The 19,101-nt window shown below is 34.6% G+C and overlaps 1 protein-coding gene and 1 pseudogene across 1 annotated transcript; both read left to right on the top strand.

Moving 5' to 3' along the window:
* The first annotated feature begins 2,186 nt into the window (after positions 1-2,186).
* Positions 2,187-3,145, top strand: LOC102544401 (olfactory receptor 11L1-like; annotated as a pseudogene).
* A 12,610-nt stretch (positions 3,146-15,755) lies between these two features.
* Positions 15,756-16,745, top strand: LOC116280057 (olfactory receptor 14A16-like). The gene has a single exon (XM_031676836.2). The coding sequence runs from the start codon at positions 15,756-15,758 to the stop codon at positions 16,743-16,745; it is 990 nt and encodes a 329-aa protein (XP_031532696.2).
* The last annotated feature ends 2,356 nt before the right edge of the window (positions 16,746-19,101 follow it).

Consider the following 19,101-nt stretch of genomic DNA (forward strand, 5'->3'; position numbering starts at 1 on the left):
GAGTATACCTGGGCAGATATAAGCAGCGCTGTTTCTCACTTTTCTAGAGAATGATAGAGTTACATGATAGCACTTTTAACGGTTTGGTTATTTCTGTAATCTGAGACAGCAGTCTTGTTCAGATACTCATTTGGCATTTAAGAAACGTTTCTATAGCTTATAAAATGAAACATTAAATAAATAAAAAATACATTTCTCCTTCTATTTCAATGTTATTTTATTTTATAAAAATGGTAAATAATAGGATATTATTTTTCCTAGTATTCCGTTTCCTCCTCAAGCTATATATAGCTAGAGTGTGTATAATTATTTTTTTCTAAACACAGAATTAGATAATTTGGGTATCTATTAGAAAAAGAAAAGTCATTTTCTTTTAGGGGATGGCATTCACTTGATTCTGTTGTCAAAGTTCTACTTATATTCCTTTCAAATAATTTTTCTTTCTTTCTTTCTTTTTTCTTAATGCCAGGAGACTAATAGTATAATAGTACTAATAATAACTATAGTAGAAATAGTTATGTGATAACCTTTAGCATGACTAAATAGGATGTTATTAGATATATAGATGATAGCAATGAGTTACTTTGGATAAATGACCTTACATGAGTAATATAACTTAATGTTTTCTTATGAGGTCAGAGTACCAAACTCAGTAAATACATTTTTAAAAAATTGTCCCAGTTATTTCCTTCGAATGGTTCTCTTAAATTACATATTCTAGGTCAATTTCTCCTCATATTTTGAAAACTATTTTTCAATAGTGGTAGAGCCAGCAAAAGCACAATTTTATTTGTGGTATTCAAAATAATGTGGTAAGAATGTTAGCATTTTGAGGGGATCAATATCAAAAGATTGGTTTAGTGGGACACATAAAATATTCCCTTGACCATACTAACCTAACCATTTAACCAGGTCTAAGTAATAATTTCTATGATGTATATCTTAAAAAGCTCTACTTTATCAACAGCACATCACAGGGAGCATGAATGTGGTGTCATAAAACTTATACACAGTTTTCTATAGAGGTTTATAATTCAAAACTTCCATGAAGGTTTAATACAGGAATTTGTGGATTTGAACCACCTTGCTTTCCTGTTACAATTCAGCTACTTTTCCATTGTGATTCTACAAGAGATGTAAAGTCTGTATTTTTACTGCCAGGCATTTTTTTTTAAATAGCAAAAATATACATTTTACATATAGAAGGACGTTTTTATCATGGGTGTTAAGATTTTTTTTTCTATTGTATAATTTGCACTTATCAATTGGATATTTTGGTACCAAAACACATATATACATAAATACAACCATTAAAAACCCGTTTCTTTAAAAATAAGATTTTTTAAATTTTGTCAAGAACACTTATCATAACTATAGTTATAAATACTGTATTTTATACTTTAAAAGCTGTGTCTATTGAAAGACAGCTGGATTTATGACTTCAATATTATTTGCTGGATTGTTCTTAAACAGTGCAGGAGAAATGGATGCAATGATTCTGAAAACAAGCGAGCCAAGATTACAACAGGTGGAGGAATATTTATGAAAGAAAACTTTTCCTTGGGTGTTGAATTCACACTTTTTGTTTGCTTTCTGGAGATACATTTTGTTCATCTACCAATTTCCCACCAAGCTCTAAGTGATGAGGTACAGCAGGGTTCATAAAGTTAAAACTGTAGACAATTCTTTGCCTTCATAAGGCAACTAGTGTGGTCCAGGAGCTCCATTCTGAGAGTGCCCACCCCCATCCTCTGTTCTGCATGTGGTTTATGTCATCACCATCCTCTAATGTCCAGGATGTGAAATCCTCAGTGATGGGACAATGGCATGTCCTTTCAATAGTCACATTTTATGTATTGTCTGGACTGTGGTCTTTTAAGACAACCTACCTGGGTACAATATATGCCCCATCATTTAAATTGATTTGACTAGGAAAAATATTTAGTTTCTCTGTTTGCAAAGTGCATTATTAAATTATTTACCTTTGTAATTTTTTTATAACTCAAATGAACTAAATCATATAAAATACTTATGAAGATGCCAATTATGTTGTTTGGCAGACATTGACTTTTTACTATTCTTGTGTCCGTTATTATCAAAAAATCAATATGTATGAAATACTCGTCTCCTGCTCCTCTGCCAAATTCTAGGCCTTGTTAACTCATTCCAGACAACGAGGATGAGATATGAATATGGCAAACCAAACAAGAGTGACAGAGTTCATCTTCCTGGGGTTTTCTGGCGTGCTGTATCTGCGGCTTGCGTTATTTGTGATGTTTCTCACTGTATATCTGCTCTCCCTCATGGGAAACACCCTCATCATTTTCATCGTTCTGATGGACTTCACTCTCCAAACACCCATGTACATTTTCTTAGGAAATCTGTCCTTCCTAGAGATCTGGTACACCACAGCAACAGTGCCTAAGTTGCTGGCCACCTGTGTCTCGCGGGTGGTCACCATCTCTGTTTCTGGTTGTGTGGCCCAATATTACTTCTTTTTCTCTATGGGAGCTACGGAGTGCATCATGCTGGCTGTGATGGCCTATGACCGGTACCTGGCCATCTGCAGCCCTCTGAGGTACTCATTCCTCATGCATCTTCCCGTGTGCCTGCGGTTTGCAGCTGGATCTTGGGTTGGGGGCTTCGTTGCCCCGCTCCTACCTACCATACTCATCTCTTACCTAGACTTTGTGGACCCCAGAATATCAATCATTTCTTCTGTGACTCAGACCCAATTTTTAAACTCTCTTGCTCAGATACATTCTTGGTGGAGGCCTTGGGCTATACGTGTATTTCTGTTGTGGTTCTAAGTTCTTTGCTTCTCACCATGTCCTCCTACGGGCACATCGTGGTCACAATCATCAGGCTGTCTTCCCGGGAAGCCCGGAAGAAAACTTTCTCCACCTGCGCGTCCCACCTCACCGTGGTCACCATCTACTATGGCACCATAATCTTTGCCTATGTTCGCCCTCCTGCCAAGTACAACTTCACCATGGGTAAAGTGGTCTCAGTGATCTACTGTGTGGTCACCCCATTGGTAAACCCTCTGGTATACACCCTAAGAAATAAAGATGTAAAGAAAGCTTTCAGAAAAGTTCTAACAAGAAAGACATTGCTCTTGACCAAAAGTACGCAGGAGATTTGAGAGATTAACTAAAATGAGCAATTTAGAATGGATTCTCAAACCACATTTGCAAATGGTAAGTGTTGAAAATTTTAGTATTGGATGGATACCACCCAATATGGACATCTCTGCACTTTACATTTTGGTTTGAATTCTACTGAAATAGGTACTCTGTAATTACTGTGTTTAAGAATGACTCAGTGCAATATCATAGTGATAAAGAGATAAACAACACAAATGCCCACAAGGCATTTACAATGGGAAAATTGACTGATTTTTGTCCCAAACCAACAGTTCACTTCACATTTTTTATAATTTACACCTTAATCCTAACCATCAGCCAACAGTTTTTTTCTGTTATATAAAGCGGTGTTACTACATCTAGTAGATAGACTGTTATAAATGTATTGCTTTGTACTGCAAAATAATTTAATACATAGTTAAAGTACATAGGGTGAGCCAGACAATATTATTAAGCATGGGTGTTGATTTAATTACAAATATACACATAATTGGAGAATTTCATTAGAAAAATATCAGGAAGATGTTAGCTAATTGAAGTTTTTCTAAATAATATTACAAAATTTCAAAGTATTGGCAGTGGTAACAAGGTTAATAAGGAGAAGGGAAAAAGAAACTTAGAACCAGACTACACAAGAATGGAACATCTCTCACAGTGAAAAAAAATCTTATATTCTTACAGAATATTCAAGCAGACAGTAATTTGAGCATAAACTTATACAATTCAGCTGCAGGGGGAGAAAAAAGGTGGTAGAAAATAGGTTTTCTACTATTATGGCCACCTTTCTATGTTAATGAAGAAACTTTATAATTTTTAATTATTTCAGTACCTTTTAGTAACCAAGAGATGGCAAGCTTGTTAGAAGAAATAAATTCTATCAAAGCTTTTTAAGATGGTGTTGACTACCCGACTGCCTCTGAACGTCTTGCTCTCCAGAGTGTGGTCAGTGGACTAGAAACTGGAATAATCTGAGAGCTTGTTGGGAATGCAAATCTAACCTCAGCCTCTTCAATGAGATTATGTCATAGTTGACTGATACTCAGATTACATCACTAGAAACCCTATTTTAGCGACCAAGATTTTTAAGTCTTTTTTTTTTTAATGACAGTAGTAGTGAATATAATGAATTCAACAGTTTCTTGCAGATGCCAATGCTTGACATTTTTCTTAGTTTCAATTTTGGCATGCCGTTTTCTGTATATATTTAAACCATAGCTTTTTTTAAAAAAATTTTTTCCTGAATGCCTAATTAATTTTTCTTTTTAACCCAGTGCATTGTCATGGAGACCAAAATTACCCGTTCGTGTAAATGAAAAATGTACATCACATTTCTTTTAACATTTCTTCTTTTTTCATCTGAAAAGCCATATACAAACTCTCACAATAATAGGGAAACATTCTGTATCTTCACACAGGTATTGCTGTGTATTATTCTGCAAGGGAGGAAAAAAGTCATTCCACCCTCTTAAGATCTGTGGTTAAGCTTAAGTGTTAAACTAACAGAAGGTAGATTCACAGGATAAAAGCATATACAATTTGCTTCATTTTTTTACGTGCAGATAGATGTCCTCAAATGAAAACAAATGTAAAAGAAAGAATGTTGCTCATCGTGCAGTTCTACGAGGATTAAGTTGTTAGCTACTGTGTTTGCTGAAGACACTGCACCCAGAGAGGGACTCAGGATGAAAAGCAGGATGAGGAACTTCGTGTTTTGGAAAAACAGGCTCTTTGATAGTTAGCTGTTTAATCTTATGAAGAATTTTAATAAACCCAGATTCTTGCATTATCCATACATAGAAAAACAGCAAAATAATTAACTGAGGTATCTATTCCTTGTGAGTCACATTTTTCCCCCAAGATATATGCCTAACTGCATGTATCCCCTGGGGGAAAAAAAAATACCTACTGGCTTCTCCCCATCTCTTCAAAGGAGATTTCTCAGAGCTGCTGAGAGGCTATGTCCCAGGCTACAGCCCTTAATAAGACCTTGAATAAAACTTCAATTGACAACTCTTATGTTGTTCATTTTTATTTAAGTAAACAGAAACTAGAAGAACTTATTGGGTCCAAAAGTTGATACAACTTCGTAACAAATAATGATAAATTGTGGGGATGTGACAAGACAAAGATGTTTGGGCTAGGAACACTAAATTATAGGAGAGTAAGAAATAAATGGAGAAACTAAAGGACAGTAAAAGTTATTTGAGTAGATTGTGTTTTTACAGGTTCACTTTGATGTCAATGATCAGCCTTCAGTGATAAGAATGACATTCCCCTCCTGGGTCATGGTGGGCACCTTCCAGTAGGAAATGTTATGACCTGCTTTTAGGTAGAAAAGGGAAGTCATGGAGCCCTTCCTACATCTGCTGTTTCTCAAGTGCTTTCTGCTCAAAATAGTCACTTATGCCACAGCAACATATTTTGGGGTGGCATGTTCTTAAACCCTCACAACTGAACACAGATTCTCGTATTCTGTTAATGGCAGTAATCTTTCCAAATCCAATTTCTTGGCACAGAATGTATATCTAAATCTTCCTCGATTCATCACATCACTTATCCCAAAACACTAACTGACTTTTATTTGTTTGTTTGTTTGTTTGTTTGTTTGTTATTTTTGTGGCTAGGACAAGCCAGGAGCTATAGGTAGTTTGAGTTATTCAAAAAGGAAAAAAATGTGTCACTTACTGCAAATACAATTGAAAGATATATATAAAAGGTTACCTATTCCATTTATTCATCTTCATCCCATTTTTACACTTACATAAACACTTTGTGCTTACTTTCAAAAATGGCAATAAAGTTGGTTTCATTGGAAAAGGGCAAACTTGATACTATGTATCACATTTCCTCTTGGCAGATTTGTATTAAAGCTGATTATCATATAATCAGAATTTATGATGCTGGTGATCTTTATAAAACAGTGTAACGGTATAAAGCAAAAGGGAAATGTGAGCAACTTTTAGATAACCCATGAGAAAAGTTGAAATGGAAGCAAAATAATATTTCATTTTATTTTGATTATAAAACTTGAAGAGTATTTGATAAAATTTCACAGAATGTAAAAGAGATAGGAGATATTTTTATGAAGAGAACAGCATTTACTTTCAATTTGTTCTCTAAATCTTGACAATACACTTATACATGTAATTTGATGAACCAAAATGACAATATATATAAAGATCATTTTTATAAGTATTTAAGCAACTTCCTGACTTAGAAAAGTATTTGTAAACATCTTGTTTGTTTGCTTGAACCTTCTTCTGTGTGCTGTAAACTTGCTAAGATAAATGTTACCATTTATATTTTGAATATTAAGTTTGTCTTTATGTGTTCCTTTGAAATATTATGTACTGAATTCTATTTAAAATACCTACCTGCTATCTCATCACTTCCTTGAGAAAAGAGACTTGAAGTATGGACCTTTAAATGTAGAAAACCAAAGTCAACATTATTTCAACCAAACTCAAGAGGAAAAAAAAAACTATATGATAGAGTGATTCTTCATTATATAAGTTGGGGAGTCTGGCACCTTAGAACTTTCCCTGCCATCCCCTAATTCATCACAATTCACAATCTATCAAAATTCTCATTTTTTTGCTAAAAAATTCTTTTCAAATGCATCAACATATTTTCATCTCTTTAGACAATATCAGAATGTAAGCTGCACATGTCCATTTTTAGATACCACAGTGATGCCCTTCAAAGATCTGAACCCCTTCCCTCAAGATAACATCCAATGATGCCCACATGCCACAATCAGAGTGGACATTTTACACTGTCCATCAGAACATGTTTCTTTCCTTCCTAAAATAGATTAGCCTATTCATCCTGATTTAAGAATATAAAATAAATCACTCATTCTGAGCTAGAAACATTGTATGGATTGGCACTCTCTTATCTTCTTGTTCCTTCTTTTGTCAAAGCATTACTAGACCGTCTTATCACCACATCACCATGTACTCGCCGTGCGCTTCCCCCCACATGTGTGGCATGTTTTACTCACTCAACTGGACTCTCCCTCTTGCAGCAATCGTGCTGCTTCTTCTTCAGGATCTCCCCTAAGACACCACTTTCCTAGGGTAAAGTCCATCACTGAACTCACTGGAAATATTCAAGGCTCTATAAATCACTGTCTCCCGATCACCAGGCACCTTTCACTCAAACTTTGCTCAGTTACAACTTAATTTATATGATTATAAGATCATGGCATTGAATTCATGTAATTTTATTCTTCTTCTAAGAATGACTTATGGGTCTTAAAGTCCAAAACTATAAAAGGTAAACATTTAGAAACTACAAGACTTCATTTTTTCCTACCTGCTGCATTTTTCTTTGCTTATGTAGATGAACAATTTCTTGTCTATAAATTCAGTGCTTACTTAGCATTTTTCTGGATATTCATTGTAGGTGGGTTGAGACAGAGGCATGTTAAGTAAATGGAAATTTACAATACTTCCTATACAAAAATCAACTATAATATGTGCAATGTATTGTGGCTTCTTTTCAATTTATAAGTAACTATCTTGAAGTATGGTTGATGTCAAGAGTCAGAAGACTTTTTATTTATTGTTCTATGTGCATAGGATATTTTATATTTTTAAAATTCCCCTAATATTAGACATTCTTTCTAGCCTTCATACCTTGTGATATGTTTCCCTAAGCGACAATTAAGTGAATATCTCCTTAAAAGACAAGTGATATGTTTAGGAAATTTGAGGGATCAATATAAATAGCTCAGAACTTATAAGGAAAATTTATTCATAAGAAAGAGCCCCAAAATTATACAATGAGGAAGGAATGGTCTATTTAATAAATGGTTTTGAAAAAATTGGACAACCACATGCAAAAATTCACCTTACACATGTATTAACTTAAAATGGATCAAAGACTTAAACATAAGGCCTGAAACCACAAAGCAACAAGAAGGCATCAGCTTCTTGACATTAGACTTGGTGAAGATTTTTTGGATCTGACACCAAGCACAATAGCAATAAAACCAAAAATAAATATGGTAGACTGTAGCCAACTACAAAGCTTTTCCCAGGAAAAGGAACCATCCACAAAATAAAAGGACAACCTACAAAATGAGAGACAATATTTGCATACGATATATCTGATAAGGAGTTAATAAGAAAAATATGTAAAGAATTCACACAACTCATTAAAAACCAAAAAAAGAGAAACAATTAATAAATCTGATTGAAAATAAACACTGGAGTTAAATAAATATGCTTCTAAAGAAAACATACAAATGTCTAATGTACATGAAAAGTGGTTTAACATCAATAATCAACTGGAAAATGAAAGTCAAAACCACATTGGCGTATCATTTCACATCCATTAGAATGTCTATCATCAGAAAGACAAGAGATTAAAAGTGTCCACAAGGATGTGGAAAAAAAGGAACTCTTGGACATTGATAGTAGGAATAAAATATGTGCAATGTATATCTTCAATAGTCAAAGATTTCCTACAAAAGTACAAGAAAATAAACTAATCCTCAAAGAGAAAGATGGGAAAGAACATGGAGAGAAATTTTTCAAATTAAATTATACACACAAAAAATAAAAAGGAAAAATATATTAAAATTCAGTAATAGTAGCAGTGGTACTTGTTCTATACATCATCAATTTTCACGAATGGAAAGTAAAAAAAAAATCAAAATAGTAACTTTGGAATCTAGTTAAAATGCAGTGAGACAGACACATTTGTACCTGTGAGTGGCATTTTCAACTGAAATATATCACATGACATGATGATATTCTGGGAGTTTCCACTTTGAATATATAACAGTCAATTAAAAGTACTCACATTCAGTAGCCTGAATATTATACTTTTATGCAGCAATCCTAAATCTTAACAGGAATATAAATAAAAATGTTATGCATGAAAAATTATTTGGACTTTTATTCATATGAACAATAAACTAAATATAGTCTCTAATCATAAGAGTAGGTTGACAATCGTGGAATTTTGATGTATTGTTAGACTACTTCCTACATTACACAGTGAAATATATTTTTTCAAGAAATGTTATCAAGTTATAATGATACACATGACATTGAAAATATAGGTTAAATTAAATAATTTTCTTTGTATACTGGTATTTGGAATTATTTTGTTGAAAGAAAAAATAAATATTTGTATAAAATAAGTATACCAGAAATACTACGGTGGTGGTTGGAAGGAAGGTCTGAGCTCATGCTGAGGAAATGCAATAATGAAAAGAAAAGATATTTGCTTCAATAATGAACAGAAAAGATATCAGGTGATGAATTCAAAGCTCAGTATTAATGTGCATATATTTAAAGGAAATGAAAGACCTTTCAAAACAGTATATGGTATTTGTGGTTAAATATAGTATATGATTTGTCAGTATAGAGCTTTAGGTTGCTAATGTGATTTTTTATTTTTTCCCCTCAGTACCAGTTATAAAAATGACTAAGGTCTGCCTGGCCAGAACTCTAAAATCCCAGAAATCCTTTATGAAAGAAAACTTAGTGAATATTAATCCTATGCAAACTAACTCAAAAAAATCCTCCTAGATGTAAATATATGCTATGGTGCGATCATTCACCTGTAGACAGGAGAACTGATTTCATGGTGTGTTACTTTGTTTAAACCATTGTGTTCCCTGTAACTTAGAGTCACCAAGTTTTCCAGTGGATCGCAGACCAAGCTACATATCCACACTGAGTTCTGCTTCATTTAGCATGTAAAAGCAAAGTGATGTTTGGAAAGCACCGACAGTGAAACAGATATCTGGGAGAAGAGCGTTGCAGCCACAGGAAGCGTCAAGGACAAGGTGTGCCTGAGGAAGGAGCGCTGGGGACACGAGATTTGAGTGAGGTGACAGGGGGCAGAATTCAGACCAGAAGCGCTGATGGTGGGAAACACTGGACACAACTAGGACTGACCTCCACTTGTGGTGACATGGGGAGCCATCAGTACAGATTCTATACTTAAATGCATGTCTAGGTTAAAGTGAAGGAAGGCAAGGGAGGAAGCTGATGCACAAGGTCTGGGGCTGTAGCAAAATTTTAATGACAGTTAAATGGATTGTGACCTACTTTAATTTGTAACAAGTATCAATTCTTAGATATAATTTGAGAAAAGAGAGAAAAGTATAACTCATTGGCTTAGTTATTTTAGGTGGCTGAAAGAAAAGGCAATTGAATTAAAAATTACACCAAGGAACACCCAGAAGAACTAGAGGGATAAAGAAACCAAAAGCAGAAAGTATTTGAGTGCAAGACTAGAAGAGACTAAAATTGTAAATAAAATAATTTAAAATGAGTACGTATGGATATAAAAGTGTCATATATATAAAACAAACAGGAAAACACAGTGTTTTTGCATATGTATTTTTTTTTCCTGGGGTCTCCTTTTAAAATGCTCAGAAATATAATGCTTTTAAAAGTCATTACATTAAAATGACAGTGCAGAGAAAGGAAAATGATAAAACTAAAGGAAGATGTTGTAATATAAGGGCAGCAACAAGTTTAAGCCAGTTCCATTCACTAGAGCAAGGCTGAATAGCCAAGTTCAACAATTTGATCCAAAGATTCAGTGGTGTTAGTTTCCGCACCAAGGTTATCATGAAAAAAAAAAGTTGAAGTAAGGTGTTTGGGGTGTAGGAAGTGTAGTATCTAAATAGTGTCAATGAAAATTCAATTAACAATCAAGAAGAAAAAAAAGGAAATTTATTCAGGTCAAACTAAGCATTTTAACCTAGGAGGCAGACTGTCAGGAAGCTCTGAGAAATGTCCTGCCTGTCAGACGTCAAAGACACAGTCATGACATTTTCAAGACAAAGGGTCACACATCAAAATAACATGCTGATACTTTACATAAAGCTCACCAAGAATACATGGTCCAAATAAACGTGTACAAACTGAGCAGCAAGAGGCCATGAACCCCTTCAGAGTTGGGAAAGAATGTTGTCTTTTTAAGAAGTTACATTGTTAGCATTGGAAGAAAGGAAAAAATAAAATCAAATCTTATCTTTGAGGAGTTCTGAAGTCCTAAACACAAATAGAGAATTTTATGTCTAACTTTTCTTATCCTGATTTTTAAATATAAATTTTATTTTAGCATTCCCCCTCTTTTGATTATAAACCTTCCAATAAAAAGTAGAATCAGCAAGTTGATTTCCTTTAGTATCCACAGTGCCATGTTTGGAATGTCCTGATGTTTTAATAATTGCTAACTGTTTTGGTAGCTGTGTGACAATGACTAACGCTGCAACCTGTTTTCCATTTTTAATAGATTCTTCTGAATAGGTTAAAAAACCTCATTGTTTTCATTGCACTCCAAAGTTGTGAGCCACTCCAGAGACAGAGCAACCGTCAGTATAAATATTATCTGTTCTTTAGCTAGTTGGCAAGCTCCGATGAAGGCAATTAATTTGCCTTGTTGTGCTGACTTTGTTTCTGGTGACTAAGAGATTTTAACTATGTCCATGGTGGACATTATTGCACATCCAGATCAGTAATATCCCTGCTCATCCCTGAAGTAGGACCCAGTGTAAATCCAATTATATCAGCCTTATCAGTAGAGGCTTTTTGTAAGTCATTTCTGAGGGCAAGAAGATAATCTGTTAACAAAATGCAGTCATGATCGTTTTCTTCCTGTGATTCTGGAAGCAAAGTTGCAACTTATGGTTATTATGTCGAACCAAGGTAATATTAAAGACAGAAAGCAGCAACACTTTGTAAGAAGTTAGTCGGCTTAACAGAATTATGCCGAGTGTGGTGAGAGTTTCGAAGAGACTTAACTGAGTGTGGAACATAAATAGTTAAAGGAGTCTTTATTACTGTTTCTTCGGTAATCTTACGTAAGGGAGCCATTACTGAAATAGCCTTTATGCAAAGTGGAAGCCTTTTGCTATGGAATCAAATTTAGTTTTGGAGCATAAAGCAAGTTATCCCCACGCATTTTTGTAAAAGCATCCGAATAAGACAATAACTGTCTATAAAAGACAAAAATACTTAAAAAAATGATTAAAGACCTGAATATAAAGCAATTGTCAGTGAAATTTGGCTACTTCTGTGACATACAACATTTTAAGATAATAACTAGAATTATGACTGGCAACATACCAGGGTCTTTCAAATTTTAGGAATGTCGTACAATTTTTGGAACCTTTCTATTAAGAATATTTACCCATAGAACATAACTTAATAAGGTTAATATTATTTATTTGATGATATTTCCCACATAATTTAACAGAACAAATAAGCTTAATTAGTTTAATCTCTCTCTTTGAGATATCCATGGGCCCTTTGACGTAGCCCCAAATTAGCTAAAGGACAAATGAACTTCATTTAGAATTTGATTTGAGAAAGTCTGACAGAGATATCAAAGGGTTTTTAATGTTTGGCCAAGTAAGATCATATGTCACTGTGAAACATTACTTATTCACTTAACCAAGTGACAAGACAATATTTCAAAGGCAAATGCAGAAAGTTACTAATGCAGAAAATTTATAATTTGTTTATCAAAAGCAGATTAATATTTAAAGAAAAATTTGTCTTCTTAACAGAAAAAAAACAAATTCTAGTTTTGTACCATTTCACCTTTAAATATTAATAATTCATTTAATTGAATTCAATCTAATTCTCGTCCTGACCATGCATAAGACTCTTTTCTCAGGTTCTGTTCTTAAATAGAAATACGTCATTTCATGCTACAATCTTTCAATAAAGCACAAAATATATTTACTAATAGTCTCAAACATATTTAGTCTCTCTGTAATAAGAGGTCAAAAGTAGGTAAACAAAACTTCTTTAGCAATTAATGTTTCAGTATTTTATTATAAGATAGACATTCAATGAATTTCCATTTTTAACTTAATATAGCAGAACTCTAAAGCTTCAAATACCAAAAATCTAGAGAAAGTATTTTTACATAGACGTACCATAAAATGTAATTTTTCTTATAGAGTTTACCTAGGAATGTTTACCTCATGTATCTCTATTTCATTACATATTAAAATATTATCACAGCAAATCAATTTTTTGACAAATTTTGTAACACAGATAACACGAGCTTATTGACTCTCAGTAAACTAGACACAATAAAATTGTTACACTTAAAGCTGATGACTTGAAAGACATGTTTATATTATTTAACCCATCAATTTAAACTTATTTTTATCCATTAAAGTTTAATCCTAGATCACATTATTCCTTAAAAATTGGGGCTAGATTAATTTACAATTAGAAATATTTGATTTGTCCTGGGCATAGATCCACAGGGAACCTTAATTCAAAAAGACACCTGCACCCCAATGTTCATAGCAGCACTATATACAATAGCCAAGACACGGAAACAGCCTAAATGTCCATCAACAGATGACTGGATAAAGAAGTTGGAGTGTATTTATACAATGGAATACTACTCAGCCATAAAAATGATAAAATAATGCCATTTGCAGCCACATGGATAAACCTTGAGAATGTCATTTTAAGTGAAGTAAGCCAGAGCGAGAAAGAAAAATATCATGAAGATATCACTTATATGTGGAGTCTAAAAAAAAAAAAAAAAAGACAAACAAACTTAATAAGCAGGACCAAAAAAAAAATCTACAAGTCAAGTTATAAGATTTGTGCAACCTCATTTTAGCCATGAATACTTTAAACATAAAGTATACTTTCTGGAATCAAAGTAAAATGTGCTCTTTTGTGTGACTGTCCTGAAAATGTTGTAAGATCGCGCTGTACTTGTAAACAGTGATGGTGAATGTAAACCATTCATGATTTCAACTGAATAGGACATTGTGTTGTGAAAATAAAGCTGGGGAAAAAAAGAGGCACTTAATTTAAAACTAGAGGAAATGCTCCCACACTTGCCCCTCCTGTGGTCCCTGGGAGGAAATATAGGAGTGAAGCAAGTTTTACTTAAATTTAGTCTTTCTTGGTATTTTACATGAACATTTGAATATATAATAGTGTGAAAATACAAACAAAAAAAGGAAAATAAAATAGCATTCGTGTTTTAATATGCGTTCCTGAATTTAAATTTCAATACGTGAATTCAAATGGTCTATTTTCCACTAAAATCTTGATGTTATAATAAATGAATAAACAGAAGGCCACAGCTTGAATATTTTCACAGAGTTGTGATACACTCATAACAGAAAGCTAGTAGGGGCAAGCAAAGCACCCTTCTAAGTCATCTTTAGTCTTTAGTCTTCAGGGGTTTGAAGTTGCCTTCTGATCCCTCAGGGAATAAACGCTCTCTCATCAGAACCCCTGGTCAATTCCTTTAGTTAATTTCTACCTCGATTATATGACTGTAAGTTCATGTGATGTGTAAGATCATTAACCGTGAACCAATGCCAGAGGCTGAAAGTACAGCTTAAAACTCAGCAACCATGCAAGCATTATACAGCTACTTGAGCGCACTTGGTCATGCAGCAGGCAGCTCTTCTTGAATAAAAGCGTCATTTGATGACAGACACCCATGACTATCCTTTCCTTACACGTTTATAGAGACACATGCAAAATGGAACAGGAAAATGTGCCCTATCACGCCATAGTTATTGGGAACTTCTCTTCTCGTTTCATGTCTGACTGCAAGGTCCAAGGAATTGGAAGAACAAAATCTCTGTTAATTTTAATACATTAATAAAAGCTCTTCTTAATCAAGAGCTTTTCTTCTTCTGGAAGAAGTTGGGACGTTGTCATCGGCATCACTGGAAGAAACCTGCACTAACTGGTAAGAAAATTATCCAACCGATTTGTTTCCAGGACCAAAATGATCAGAGAATGACGATGCTACTTGTTCTCTGAATGCCTAGACAACACCATGGTCACTTGGTTTAAATGAGGGCTAGTGTCATTAAGAGGCTCATTTCATGGCCACGGACCGGCCACTGCTGATGTGGCGGTTTGAGGGAATTGTGTAAGTGGGCTACCACACAAGGCACAGATCTGTCATAAATAGGTCAGGAAGTGTTACTCTTGGTGTCTTATATTTCTATTATGAACATTTCTGCCTAATATCAACTAAAAAGTTAGCACCACAGTGTGACACTAATTCATGCTTCTCCCACATTCTGCCTGCAATATATTCTGTATCATCATTAATTGCATTTGACAAACCCACACATTACTATCTTTATGTCTTATTTTGTTACATTTTTACCATATTTATTTTATTTTTCTCTAGGTCTAAAGCCATGTTTGACAAATAACTTCTGGAGTAGGAAAAAAAAGAAATGTTTTCCTTTTTACCCCTGTACCTGTAAAGTCTGTTAGCTGCTTTACACACAAATTTGTCTCAAAGGCTGTAACACCCGTCTGTAAGATTCCTAAACCACGAAATACGGTAAAACTCTTTTCTGTTCTGTGGGCGACCAGAAGACAGCATTTGATTTCATTTTCAGCCTCTCCTAAACTCTCCTTAATATCAATCATATTTCCGTCTGCTCTCTGTTAATTTTATAAGAAGGGAAGCCTATATGATGCATTTTTCCAGTTACTCTGATGAATTATGCCTCATTCAGGAATAAACTATATTAAGAGTTAAGTAAAAGTGATGGCTACCGTATCTGAACAAACTAATTACCAGCGTAATCTTTACTTTTAACAGATGCGAATCAGCATGGCTGAGAAAGTAACAAATGTGACCAGCATAACGGAATTTTTGCTCATGGGACTCCCTGACGACCAGGTGCTACAAACATTGTATGTTACATTCTTCTTCCTGATTTACCTGGCAGCACTGATGGGCAACCTCCTTACTGTCACCCTCAGCTCCACTGACCAGCATCTCCAGTCCCCCATGTATTTCTTCCTAAAAAATTTGGCTTTGATTGATATCTGCTATATCTCCATCATTGTGCCCAAATCCATCGTAAACTCTCTGACCAAAAGCCATTCCATCTCTTTCCTGGGATGTGCCTCCCAAATTTTTCTTTTTATTTTTTTCGCTGGCACAGAGTACGCCCTCCTCATAGTCATGTCCTATGACCGCTATGTTGCCATCTGTCAGCCTCTGTACTATGAGGCCATCATGAATAGAGGCACCTGTTGGCAGATGGTGACGGCGGCATGGTCCAGTGGGTGTGTCTATGGATCCATTCACGTGGCAGGTACGTTCTCTGTCCGCTTCTGTGGGCCCTACGTAGTGCATCACTTCTATTGTGATGTCCCGTCGCAGCTCACACTTGCTTGCCCTGGAGAGCACACCTTGGAATATGCATTTGTGATTGCTAGCTGTACTTTGGCCTCTGTCTGCTTCCTTTTCCTGACTGCCTTTTACATCTGTATTTTCTCAGCTGCCCTGAGAATTCCAGCAGCACAAGGCAGGTTCAAACCTTTCTCTACCTGCGTGCCACACCTCACTGTGGTGACCTTGTTTCTCTTTTCTGGTATTGTCACTTACTTGGGGACTGGCTATAGATCGGCATCATCACTAAATCTTTTCATGTCTGTGTTACACACTATGGTACCGCCCAGCCTGAACCCTCTCATCTATAGTCTGAGGAACAAGGTTGTGAAGGCAGCCCTAGGCAAAATACTGCTGTTAAAATGTTACCAAAAACATAAATACCCTGCTGTCCTTAAGCCACCTGGCAGGCACACTAAATAAAGCAAGTGGAACCATTTCTTGAGATTTCGATCTATTAATATTTTATTATGTTCTCTATTTCTCCAGCAACAGCTACACCAGATTTATGTATTCTGCAGCTTCATATCCAATAATACATGCTTCTCGTATAAACTTGAGGAGGGTTTTAAGAAACACAAAATGTATTGAATGCCTTCCATCATTAATTTCACATCACAAGATTCCGTTCAAGTTCTTCTAATGGCTTCACTTCTTTTGTCAATACCATCACACACTACTTCTTTACATGATTATTTTATTTCTTCAAAATTTACACATTATATTTTTATTTCCTAACACTGTATTTTGCTACTTTTTGATAGAAAATATCAACAAAGGGAATCTTTATTTTTCTTATCATCATGATTTTTCTCTTTTCAAAAACTTAGAATAAAAATAACTTTACCCACTTAGTCTTCTGTTTAAAACATATGCATTACCTAGAAAATTATTAAGTAGCTATCATCAGTAATCAGCCATAAAGAAGAATCTTATGGAAGGTGATGGCAAATGACACATCTCTCACTACACGCTTCTGCTTAAAATGTAATTCTAACAAAAATAGTTTAATACCTTTTTCAGTCATGAGGAAGCTAGTGTTTTATTTTATCACCATACCTTTATTTACCTTATGTACTTTCATATTCTCTAAATATCATTTCTTGTTTCCATGGATGCCTTTTCTTATTGTATTTGTATTTTTGCTTCCCTTTTCTCTCCTTCCATTCTTATCTCATTCCTTTTCTTCTTATCCTTTTAACTCCCATGATCACAATCTCTTTTTCTCTCTTTACACCTTTTCTTTCTATCTCTAAAACAATAGGATGAGCGGAATGTTGCTCTGTGTGCCTTAGCCAAATAAACTGAGATGTGAAAAAGGGCTTGTATCGCATCTTGAGTACACGTCTCTCCCCAAAACCCAGTCTATCTATTGCTTTACACTTTTAAAATTTCTCATCTTTGTTTATATCACGTAACTTTCTCTTTTAACAAATTAAGTATATTGATGAGTATTTGCTGTGAAATAAAAATACAATTTTTACTAAAATTTTATATTGAAAGAAATAAATGTTCCTTTATCAATATTCAAAAAAAGAGAACAAAGCTGGAGGAATAACCCTCCCAGATTTCAGACAATATTGTAGAGCTACAGTCATCAAAACAGTGTGGTATTGGCATGAAAGCAGACATATGGATCAATGGAACAGAATAAAGAGCCCAGAAATAAACCCACAGACCTATGGTCAATTATTCTTCAACAAAGGAGGCAAAAATATACAATGGAGAAAAGACTGTCTCTTCAGAAAGTGGTGTTGGGAAAACTGGACAGCAGCATGTAAATCAGTGAAGTTAGAACACTCCCACACTCCATACACAAAGAATAAACTCAAAATGGCTTAAAGACTTCAATATAAGACAAGACACTATAAATCTCTAGAAGAAAACATAGGCAAAACATTCTCTGACATAAATCTTACTGATGTTCTTCTAGGGCAGTCTACCCAGGCAATGGAAATAAGAGCAAAATTAAACAAATGGGACTTAATTAAACTTAAAACTTCTGCACCACAAAGGAAACCATAAGCAAAACAAAATGACAACCTCCAGAATGGGAGAAAATATATGCAAATGATGCAACTGGCAACGATTTAATTTCCAGAATATCGAAATAGTTCATACAAATTAGTAACAGAAAAAATGAACAACCCAATCCAAAAGTGGGCAGAATACCTAAACAAACAATTCTCCAGTGAAGACATACAAATGGTGAATAGGCACATGATAAAATGCTCAACATCACTAATTATCAGAGAAATGCAAATCAAAACTACAGTGAGGTATCACCTCACACCAGTCAGAATGGCCATCATTAAAAAATCCACAAACAATAAATGTTGGAGAGACTGTGGATAAAAGGGAACCCTCCAACACTGTTGGTGGGAATGAACTTTAGTGCAGCCATTATGGGAGACAGTGTGAAGATTCCTCAAAAAATTAAAAATAAACTTACCCTATGACCCAGCAATCTCACACCTGAGCATACAAACAGAGAGAATTCTAATTTGAAAAGTCATATGCACCCTAATGTTCATAGCAACACTATATACCATAGCCAAAAAAAAGAAACAACGTGAATGTCCATCAACAGATGACTGGCTACAGAAGCTGTGGTATATTTATACAGTGGAATACTACTCTGCCATAAAAAATAATAAAATAATGTCATTTGCAGCAACACAGATGGATCTGGAGATCATCATTCTAAGTCAAGTAAGCCAGAAAGAGAAAGAAAAATATCATATGATATCACTCATATGGCATCTAAAAAAAAAAAGAA

Source organism: Vicugna pacos, chromosome 15, assembly GCF_048564905.1.
Source record: "Vicugna pacos chromosome 15, VicPac4, whole genome shotgun sequence".
In the NCBI taxonomy this organism is placed as follows: Eukaryota; Metazoa; Chordata; class Mammalia; order Artiodactyla; family Camelidae; genus Vicugna; species Vicugna pacos.

Excerpts from the sequence above, each read along its gene's own strand:
- LOC116280057 (XM_031676836.2), top strand. The coding sequence starts at position 15,756 with ATGGCTGAGAAAGTAACAAATGTGACCAGCATAACGGAATTTTTGCTC.